Raw genomic sequence first — 12,092 nt, 5'->3', positions numbered from 1 at the left:
ATTACTCTCTGCACCCAAAATCTGATAGTGGAGGAAAAAATTATTTAAATATATTCTTGCCATGTAAATGGAAGCAGGAACCTAATGCACTATTTGCACTTATTCAACAAACATTTAAATACTTATTTAACACTTACCATGCTCCAGGCACTGTTTGAACAATTGGGATAATTTAGAAAACATAGCAGCAAAGATCTGAACCTTGTCTTTTTAGCCCTTAAATACTAATGTGGAAAGATAAGTAATATACTATAATAATAAATGTATACAGTATATTAAAAGATTGTAAGTGTCCCTGGAAGTGAAGTAGGTAGTAGACTATAATATTAAATAGGGGGATAAAGTATACCTCACTGAGAAGGTAGGATGTAAGCAAAAACTTGAGAAACTGTGGGTTTTGGTCATGCAGATATCTAGAGAGAGTTCCTGCTGGGATGAGCACCTGGTCCAAAAGTCTATGTTAGAAGAATGTTTGATGTGGACAGGGACTATCAAGAGCACCAGATTCTGTAAAAGAGTGATGGGAGGGCTTCCCTGGTGGTGCAGTGGTTGAGAGTCCGCCTGCCGACACAAGGGACATGGGTTCGTGCCCCGGTCCGGGAAGATCCCACATGCCGCGGAGCGGCTGGGCCCGTGAGCCATGGCCGCTGAGCCTGCGCGTCCGGAGCCTGTGCTCTGCAACGGGAGAAGCCACAACAGTGAGAGGCCCACGTACCACAAGAAAAAAAATAAAATAAAAAAAAAGAGTGATGGGGGTGGATTTAGAAAAAGATGGAGTCAGAAGTTATAGGCAGATAGATTGATAGGTAAACATATTCTATTAGTCCTCTCTCTTGAGCTACTTTAGTACATTCTCTCTTTTTATGTTCCGTAGTAAGAAAATAAAAGACAGCTTACTAGACAGATTAATGATTCAATTAGCTTAGCCTAATCAAAGGATAAATTTTCAAATATTCCATGATGCTGCATCCCACACATTAGGTGCTAATCCTGTCCATATCTGTTTAAATTCACAGTTGGCCTGATGTTTACCGCCACTAAGGGATTCTAAAGCAATACACCTTTCATTGCCAATATTTGGGATTACTTATTTTCTGAAACTATGTCTTTCACTTTCTATTTAAGAATTAGAGTAAAAGATGGAGGTTGGCAGAAATAATATTACCTAAAAGCATAGTAGAAATTCTATGCTGTTGATTAGTCTCATATCGGAAATGAAAAGACACCTTCATCACAAATGACCACCCAACTATGAACATCAGAAATACTGGAAATATTCTAGTTTCAGGGCAAATTTCATTGTATATAAGCTCATAAAAAATGAGAACCCAAGTCCCTGGAGCAGAAGAAATTTAACTTATGCAGTATACCAAGATGAGAACTTCTAGAAAACTGGAGGTGTAGAGGTACTATACTTGTTTAATATTTAAGATAGCCTAGAGCAATGATAATCACAGACAAACACTATGAAATGTTATTTGTGCCCACCTAGTTACATTAATTTTCTTTTAATCTTTGTCTGCCCCAGGAAATATTTCAGTTGAATTTTACATTTCTTTCCAAGAAATTAGGAACTCTGGAATCCAATCTCATTTACTTTAACTTTTTTCTCACAGTTATTTCCAAATCCTAAATGAACTCAAAACCAAGAATTTATCTTGCATTTACTTCTTCAATATGTAAAAACAACTTGGTTTAGGTGAACTTTAATATAATTCTGGGATTCGGTTTACTCAACTAATGGGTTACTCATTCATTTATTAAACATATATTGATCTAATTCATATTAGATATTCATCTCCTACACACAAGACATAAAGTAATAGTTACTTTTTGAAGGTATTATGTGTAGTGGTTGCAAAAGGAGCTCTGTAATCAGATACTCTGGGTTCAATAATTAACTCCACCTCCTTCTAGCTGTGTCTCTTTGGGCAAGTTAATTAACCTCTCTGCCTCAATGACCCGATGACCAAAATAGGAATGAATAGTGATATCTGCAACATAGTTGTGAGGAATAAAGAAAAATAAGTCATGTAAAGTGCTCAGCATAATACCTGTCATCTAGTAAAAATTCAACAAATGTATACCATTTTTGTAATATGCATATGTGTACATTTAAATGTGTCCTGTGATATAGTTACAACATTATTTTACAAATATGGGATGGTTTTCCATTTTTAAAACGTCAGAAGAATGGTGGAGTTCCTGAAAACAATGACATATCTTGGTTTTTGAAAAGGGAAATGAAGAGCAATTCAAAGTTTCCAGTGAATGGATTACAGATATTATGGTATAGAGTTTCAAAGATGACTAGATTGACTAACTTCAAAAAGAAAAACAGAGTTTGATAAGTTTTTATATTTGGCTCTTGTTTTTGTCTTTGGATGGATTTTAGCTCAAATCTTGATGAACTGTACACTTTTCAAACAGGCAAATACAAATCTCTCTATGACATAATTTCAGTATAAGAGAAAAAGTTTTTCCAATATAATGGCTAAAAAAGAGCTGGAACTCACAATGAATATTTAAACTATGTTCATTAACTTTAAAGGAAGACTGGCAATTATACATAAGAGTGAATTCTTGGAGTTTTTAGGTAGGTTCAGCAGCCTTGGGAAAGTTTCTGAGTATATGAGTCTATTCTGTAAACCTATAACTAGTCACACATCTCAATACTATCACTTACAAAATCAATCCTAGATACGGCTAAGGTTAGAAATCCATATATACAACTAAAGATTTTTTATCAGCAATATAACTGAAACTTGACACTGAATTTAAAGTCTGTGCAGCAAGCTGATAGATGAAAAAGTAGATATCCAAATTAAGAAAACCAGGATTTAGGAACCGAGCAAGGTTGGCAATAGGTTTATCAAGCTGTGTTCAAACTCATTGGGATTTTTCAACTTCTTGAATAGTTTCATCAGTCTCACCATGAAGCCGTACAAGATAGAAAAATGCATAGCAAGAACCTGTAACAGAACCAGATTGCCTGTCTTAAAAATTAAAACATAGCACAGGTATTAGATTTTAAAGCTCTACAGGGATCATCCAGTACAGCCCTCTATATCCTTCCACTCCCACATCATCTTCCAAGACTGTGCTTTTCTTCCCAAAATGATACCACTGTTTAAGAAGAAATGTAGTGGTAAGAAGCAGGAAGGCCAGAAGTGTTTAACAACATTCTTGTCATTCTTTTTGGGGCCATGTACCATAGCTGCAATAACATGAATTATCATAAGAATTGAATTAATGCAGGGAAGACACTTGGAGCAGTGCTGGACACACAGAGATCACCCCCAAAATACTAGTTATTTTTATAACTGTGGTAATAATTGGTCCTAGATTTGGGACCCAATGACCAGAGTTCAAGCCCCAAGTCTGTCACTTGTAAGTTAAGTTCCCTGCTGCAAGCCCCCTCATCTGTCAAATGAAGAGATTGAACTACATGTTATTTAAACTTCCTTCTAGTTCTTTCTTGTATCTCCAAAGTTGAGGCTAAATGTAAAAGCCATACATTTATTTGAGGTCTTTAAAAAATTAATTTTGGGTTTTTCCAGTTAAAGAACTACCTTCTACAGTTAAGAAAATTATCACAATGAAATCTCCAGAGTGCTAGAAATGAAATATCTATTCCATCTGCTCTTTCTATAGTGGTCCATATTGGGAAAATAAAGCAACCAAATCTAGGAGTACTGGATACTATATTTCTCACTTTTTGTTTATAGGGAAGCAGGGAAAATCTTTATGACATGATAGCAATTTGGGAAGAATTTGTAATCATTACAAAGGAGATCTCCCCACTATGTATACTTTAGACAGAGATGACCTCATACCCTAGCATAGTTACTGGGGGTGTTCACACAGATGTCTGGATCCTGTTCTGCAAGAGAGATTTTAGTAGAAAATTCCATTTTATTCAGTTAATAGATTTTTCCCTTTAAGGCTTACTATACTATCTTAATTTAGCACATTGCAGAATATTTGCTTTGGGGTAATTTTTTCTTCCTACAATTTATAACATTTTGGTTAGGTTTCATGGACTTAATTTTGATCAACACAAAGAGTTTATACTCTCTAGTGACAATATATGTGTAATAAGGGAAATAGATTTTCCTCAACTGTATTCCTCGGGTACTTTCAGATATGATTTTCTGAAGATATGATGAATAAATATTGTATTTGTGTTTAAGAGTAATGAAGTGGGTTTTTATACCAATTAAAAGTTTATAAATCTTGTATTAATTTTAAGGGTCAACTAGTGTACAGATGTATTTATATGGATGTAAGTAATTTTACTGTTCCTTGTCTACTTCAAGTCTTTCTAAGAGTCAGATTAGGTCCCATGTGTTTATTTTTGTCTTTATTTCCATTTCTCTAGGAGGTGGGTCAAAAAGGATCTTGCTGTGATTTATGTCATAGAGTGTTCTGCCTATGTTTTCCTCTAAGAGTTTGATAGTGTCTGGCCTTACATTTAGGTCTTTAATCCATTTTGAGCTTATTTTTGTGTATGGTGTTGGGGAGTGATCTAATCTCATACTTTTACATGTCCCTATCCAGTTTTCCCAGCACCACTTATTGAAGAGACTGTCCTTTCTCCACTGTACATTCCTGCCTCCTTTATCAAAGATAAGGTGACCATATGTCCTTGGGTTTAACTCTGGGCTTTCTATCCTGTTCCATTGATCTATCTTTCTGTTTTTGTGCCAGTACCATACTGTCTTGATTACTGTAGCTTTGTAGTATAGTCTGAAGTCAGGGAGCCTGATTCCTCCAGCTCCATTTTTCGTTCTCAAGATTGCTTTGGCTATTCGGGGTCTTTTGTGTTTCCATACAAATTGTGAAATTAGAGAAAGCAATTAGAGAAAGAAGAAAGAAGAACAAAACTATCCCAAAGAAGAAAGAAGAACAAAAACATCCCAAAGTTAGCAGAAGGAAAGAAATCATAAAAATCAGATCAGAAATAAATGAAAAAGAAATGAAGGAAACGATAGCAAAGATCAATAAAACTAAAAGCTGGTTCTTTGAGAAGATAAACAAAATTGATAAACCATTAGCCAGACTCATCAAGAAAAAAAGGGAGAAGACTCAAATCAATAGAATTAGAAATGAAAAAGGAGAAGTAACAACTGACACTGCAGAAATACAAAAGATCATGAGAGATTACTATAAGCAACTCTATGCCAATAAAATGGACAACCTGGAAGAAATGGACAAATTCTTAGAAATGCACAACCTGCCAAGACTGAATCAGGAAGAAATAGAAAATATGAACAGACCAATCACAAGCACTGAAATTGAAACTGTGATAAAAAATCTTCCAACAAACAAAAGCCCAGGACCAGATGGCTTCACAGGCGAATTCTATCAAGCATTTAGAGAAGAGCTAACACCTATCCTTCTGAAACTCTTCCAAAATATAGCAGAGGGAGGAACACTCCCAAACTCATTCTACGAGGCCACCATCACCTTGATACCCAAACCAGACAAGGATGTCACAAAGAAAGAAAACTACAGGCCAATATCACTGATGAACATAGATGCAAAAATCCTCAACAAAATACTAGCAAACAGAATCCAACAGCACATTAAAAGGATCATACACCATGATCAAGTGGGGTTTATTCCAGGAATGCAAGGATTCTTCAATATACGCAAATCAATCAACGTGATACACCATATTAACAAATTGAAGGAGAAAAACCATATGATCATCTCAATAGATGCAGAGAAAGCTTTCGACAAAACAAGATCCTTTTTGACCCACCTCCTAGAGAAATGGAAATAAAGACAAAAATAAACACATGGGACCTAATGAAACTTCAAAGCTTTTGCACAGCAAAGGAAACCATAAACAAGACCAAAAGACAACCCTCAGAATGGGAGAAAATATTTGCAAATGAAGCAACTGACAAAGGATTAATCTCCAAAATTTATAAGCAGCTCATGCAGCTCAATAACAAAAAAACAAACAACCCAATCCAAAAATGGGCAGAAGACCTAAATAGACATTTCTCCACAGAAGATATACAGACTGCCAACAAACACATGAAAGGATGCTCAACATCTTTACTCATTAGAGAAATGCAAATCAAAACTACAATGAGATATCATCTCACACCAGTCAGAATGGCCATCATCAAAAAATCTAGAAACAATAAATGCTGGAGAGGGTGTGGAAAAAAGGGAACACTCTTGCACTGCTGGTGGGAATGTGAATTGGTACAGCCGCTATGGAGAACGGTATGGAGGTTCCTTAAAAATCTACAAATAGAACTACCATATGACCCAGCAATCCCACTACGAGGCATATACCCTGAGAAAACCATAATTCAAAAAGAGACATGTACCAAAATGTTCATAGCAGCCCTATTTACAATAGCCCGGAGATGGAAACAACCTAAGTGTCCATGATCGGATGAATGGATAAAGAAGATGTGGCACATATATACAATGGAATATTACTCAGCCATAAAAAGAAATGAAATTGAGCTATTTGTAATGAGGTGGATAGACCTAGAGTCTGTCATACAGAGTGAAGTAAGTCAGAAAGAGAAAGACAAATACTGTATGCTAACACATATATATGGAATTTAAGAAAAAAAATGTCATGAAGAACATAGTGGTAAGACAGGAATAAAGACACAGACCTACTAGAGAATGGACTTGAGGATATGGGGAGGGTGAAGGGTAAGCTGTGACAAAATGAAAGAGCGGCATGGACATATATACACTACCAAACGTAAGGTAGATAGCTAGTGGGAAGCAGCCGCATAGCACAGGGAGATCAGCTCGGTGCTTTGTGACTGCCTGGAGGGGTGGGATAGGGAGGGTGGGAGGGAGACACAAAAGGGAGGGGATATGGAAACATATGTATATGTATAACTGATTAAATTTGTTATAAGGCAAAAAATTAAAAAAAAGTCAGATTGTCTTAGTGAATAGAATTAAAACATTCATTTCTTTCTGAATTATTTCAATATATGCTTTAGTGGAGGTTACACAAAATTGGAAAATTCCAAGTACTTTTTAATTTTAAAATGAGATAATTGTGTAGTATATATGTAAGGGGCTGAAAAGGGGCTTTGTTTCCTTGAGATCCATATTTCTTTTGAAAAATTTCTGTCGTAAATGTTATTGCTTGTTTAATTAGGGTGGTAATACGATTTGATCTTTCCAAGTAAATTGACCAATTTACTATCAATAAGAGACAGCAAAACTCAAGATTGCTCTAGTTTTCCTAGCAGAAGCTGGAAGGTAAGTTGATATTTCACCCTTAACAGCTTTCCCCACTCAAGCCACCTGAACTTCCAACTTGAAGGTTTAGTGTTACTCTAGGATTCGTACTAATTCCTGCCATTGGTTAGGGCTTTATACCTCAAGAATTCTTAGTGAATCTTATTATACAGTAGACAATTTGACTTCTCTATTGAAACACCTTCTTGCCTGAAGCCCTGTTAGCATATGGAAATCCTCTTAGCTCATCATCCTCTGCCCACATGGGTCCCAAATTCTTGCCATCAGATTCTCTGACTCGGTTCTTCAGCCTCAAGATTGGTGTTTCAATAATTCGGTTCCTAAATTATGACCAAGTTTATAAAATACATCATATCTATGCTGGCATGCTGACTGTCCAGCTCCTATTCCATCCAAACAGGTATGTTTCTTCTTAAACTTCTTCTCTTAATCACTGTGTTGCCTTGAAGAATCATCATGACTCAGGCATGAGTTGCACGTTATGATAAATTTGTGTTCATAAGTATGTAAGACATTAAAGATTTTGGCTGGTGTGAATTTAAAGAAACTTGACCAAGGAATGAATAAATGAACTTGGTATCTAGGTTCTTAATATATTGGTTTAAATTTTGCTTTTGTAGTCACTAGCTCTGGTACTCAGACCACATAATTTCAATTTTGTAAGCTTTAACTTCCTCCTTTGAAAAAATAGGCTTAACATATTTACCTTGAGTTCTGCTTCTATTCATGAAAGAATAATAGTTATAAGACTTACCCTCCTACTGTAATATTCAATAGTTAGAAGACTAGGCAAAACATATAAAACAACTCTCACACATTAAAAAACAGACAGGGAAGCGCTATAATACCTGTGAAAAGGAAAACAGAGAGAGTCTTGCAATACCCGGATTTCTGCCTGGAGGCAGTTTTTGGACCATGGTACATGGAGGGACAGCCCAGTCAGAACTACAGGGTCTTTAAATTTTGTAGCTGAGGAGACAAAGATCCGAGTTTGGAGAGAACAAGGCAGCTTTGATTTGTAAGATTGATTACCAGAAAGGAGGGAAACATACAGAGAAGAACTCTAGAAATCTGCATAGGTGTTACTCTGAGAATTATATTTGAATAAGTCTTCACATATGTAGAGTGAAATTTGATAAGGCTAGGCAAAGAATAACTGCTGGAAAAGAATAACTACAAGAGAACTTTAAGTAGAATTCCCAGAGCTTTCACAGGTCTGGGAGTCTTTTGAATTTCCATCAGCCAGAGTAGTGAACCCTCATTGAATACATGGACTATTCAGTAGAGAGCACAAAAGGGTCAAGCTTTAGTAATAGAGATAAATAACTCTAAGACTCATCCTAACAGTGTTTTTAAAGTAAGCTTCAGAGGGGTTAGTCTGACCCACAAGTAACTTAACCATCTGCCAGAAACAATCCTAACCCCTTCTAAGGGAATAAACAAAATCTAGCACTACACAGAATAAAAATCACAATATCTGGCAATGAATGAAAACATTACTGGACATAAGAAAGCATACGAAAATGTGACTCATAACCAGGAAAGAATTCAGTCAATAAGAACAGACCTGGAAATGACAGATGATAGAATTAACAGACAAGAAGTTCAAAACACCATTACAAATATAAATATGTCAAGGAGTTAAAGCAAAGCATGATAATTTGCATTCTTCAAATGAAAGGCACAATATCAGGATATTTGCTCAAATTTATCTTATATTTAGATGTGCTATATAAGTATAATTATGATAATAAAAATTAGAATACGAAGAGGAGATAACAATTACTGTTTTGGGATATGCTGTGTCTGACCCTTTGCTAAGTGCTATAAACATATTATCTAATTTAATCTTCATAGCAACCACATGATGTAGTTACTATATTTATTATTATTTTTCAACTAAAAAAATGATGAGGTTGAGAAATACTATGTATTTTGTTAGAGAGAACACAAAAGAAGGTTACAAACTGAAGTTTTAAGACCACATCTGTCTAAATTCGAAAGCACGTCATTACAGTTTCCCAAATCCTGAAAGTTATGAGCATGAATGCCACTTCAGAATTTTTTAGACTACACTGCCAGGTTTAAGAAATGTTCTAAGATTTTGTTTTATATCTTATTTCATATGAAATTTAGGCTCTTCAAGATGTATCCTGTAAATGTAGATAATTTTCTAAACTCAGAAATCAGGCTGCCATTTATTTACAAGAATAACTTTTCTAGGTTGATTCTAGAGACTTTTCTAGAGTCAGTAGAGTAATAGTCTATTTTTTAAAACAAAGTGGACTGAACGTATTGTTACCAGGTGGAGACGGTGGTGGGGAGGGATAGACTGGGAGTTTGGGATTGACATGTACACCCTACTATATTTAAAATAGACAACAAGGACCTACTGTATAGCACTGGGAACTCTGCTCAATATTCTGTAATAACCTAAATGGGAAAAGAATTTTAAAAAGAATGGATATATGTATATGAATAACTGAATCACTTTTGCTGTGCACCCAAAACTAATGCAACATTGTTAATCAACTACACTCCAATATGAAATAAAAATTTTAAAAAAAGACAAAGTGGACTTAGTTAATACTTTTGTTCATATGTTTTTATCTAAACAATTCAAGAAATGTTTTATATAGGAGGTAAAAATTTAAAAACCACTTGAAAACCTTTTAAGCATTAACACTCTGGTTTCTCTTCAGATCTTAATAATCTTTTGCCTTTTTAAGCATAAATCCTGTCACCAAATGAAAAAAAATTTATCTTATGAATATTTTCCTTATATTACACTCTAAATCTGCAGCTTAATGTGACAACAAAAACCAGTTACAATCTTTTCTTAAATTCCAAAATATAAAGCTAGAAATACAATAAAGTCTAGTATATATTTCTTACAGGTCAATTTCTTGCCAGATGTATTGTGATAATGTAGAATATATACTTAAGGTTATGTGCTATTTAGGTTTTCATCAGAAATAGAAAAATACTTTAACTTAAGTCAAAATTATTCATAATAATGTGAAAAATTTTTAAGGTTTCTAAAGCTCTGTCACGTAATTTAGAGGAAGATGAAAAAAATTATGATAAAGATAAATCCCAATATTTATTTGTATTCTGTCCATTTTTCTTCTGATAGTGTTTCTAGGAAAAATAGAAAATAAGATGTAGGTTTAGACTAAATTATGAGAATATGTAAGTTCTCATATATGTCTGTCCTTGATATGTTATACCCCCCCGTTTTCAAAGACTGCTATCGAAGTAAGCATTTGCTTAAAGAACAGTCGAAACTCCTACTCTTGAAAGACTTCATAATCTGGTCAACTTTTGGGCCTTATTTCCCCACTGCTCCTTTTTGCACAATTCACAGTAAATGCCAACTAAACCACTTGCCTTTCCTAGAACTCTTAGTGCAGTGCTTCTCAAACTCTAACGGGCATGTGAATCACCTGGAAATTTTGTTAAACTACATATTCTTGCTCAGCTGGTCTTGGGTGGAGTCAGCATTAGAAATGAATTCCCAGGTGATGGTATGCTACAAGTCCAGTCACCGTACACTGAGTAGTCAGGTGTTTAGACTGCAGCATGTTGTTCATCTTCTGCATTTCCTCTTCAGCCTTTAACACTGTTTAGATGTGATCTTCCTCTGCGGTCCTTTGTGTGTTTGCCCATTCACAGGCTGAATGAGCCTCTTTCATCTTAGGCTCAGAGAAAATTTTGTATACCTGACATCATTCTCCTGAAGTTTTACCTTCACTTTTGTGTGTCTAGTCAATGATCTCCTAAACTTTGAGGACTATTTATTACTTATCTCCCCAATATCTAGCATGGTGTCTGGCCCACAGTACATATACAATAAATATGTATTGTAAAGTAATTAAAGGTCATGATAAGAGATAGAGGGAAAGAGAATAAAAGGTAACAAAAATGAAGGAAGGTAAAAAGGAAGAACTAGGTACTATGAGATCACATTTTATTGCAATTTTCATACAGTTCCTGCCACATATAAAACTACTACAGTAGGGAAAATAACAGGAATTGAAGCTTTTATCATGTTTAGAGGGGGGCAAAAATTTTTTTCCATTATTTTGCTTTCTAAATAGCAGTATTTCCAGGGAAGATAGATAGATGGACAGACAGACTCCTGTGCCACAAGCATATTTTGCAATAGGCCTGCTAAGAAAAAGATGAACTCTTCTGCCATTTAATTATGCATAGTGTTTACTGGGGACTTAAGGTGAATTGCTCTCCTTTTAGTGTAGAAAGCAGTTATATAATAGAAGATGAAGAAAGTCCTTTTCACGAGAAAAAATCCTGAATGTTTCCTACGTAATCACCAGTGCTGCAATTATTTTTACTTATGGTCCTGGGATTTAGCAAGAAGTGCATTCGTACCACCTTTGGAGACTTACTCAGATATAGATATTGTCTTATGTGTGAGATATTCATGTACATTCAGATCTTCTCTGTTAAATGAATTCTTTTTCACTTCAAAATCTTTGCACTAGTACTAATTATTAGTTACTTCTTCTTTGCCATCAATAATCTATTTTGATATATACATATATTTTTTTTTCTTTCAGGGTTTGAACCTGAAAAGACCGGAGTCTGTACAAGGAGGGAGAGAGGTAAGAAAGTCTAAGGGAGAGGGAGGGGGAAGAAGAGATAATGGTTACAGTGTTGCAGTGATTTTGTTGGTGATGTTGACTGATGCTGATGATGTTAATGACAACGGGGATGTGTTGAGAGGATTTATGGTAACATACATCTCATTTACTCTGGCCAAATCACATTTTATACATATTTATGTAAATGTATTATTTGTGCTGCTCCTCTGA

General features: G+C 35.1%; 1 protein-coding gene across 2 annotated transcripts in view; it reads left to right on the top strand.

The window, feature by feature from the left end:
* CCSER1 (coiled-coil serine rich protein 1) overlaps positions 1-12,092 on the top strand; it is a 1,217,611-nt gene that overhangs the window by 823,888 nt on the left and 381,631 nt on the right. For both annotated transcript variants that reach the window (XM_082610968.1, XM_082610971.1), the window contains one exon: positions 11,838-11,882. In XM_082610968.1, coding sequence (XP_082467094.1) covers positions 11,838-11,882 — 45 coding nt within the window. The remainder of the gene's footprint in view (positions 1-11,837; positions 11,883-12,092) is intronic.

This window comes from Mesoplodon mirus, assembly GCF_964341445.2.
Source record: "Mesoplodon mirus genome assembly, chromosome: 2".
NCBI lineage: Eukaryota > Metazoa > Chordata > Mammalia > Artiodactyla > Ziphiidae > Mesoplodon > Mesoplodon mirus.
Note: the sequence above shows the minus strand (reverse complement) of the source record. Positions and strands in the feature narration are given on the sequence as shown.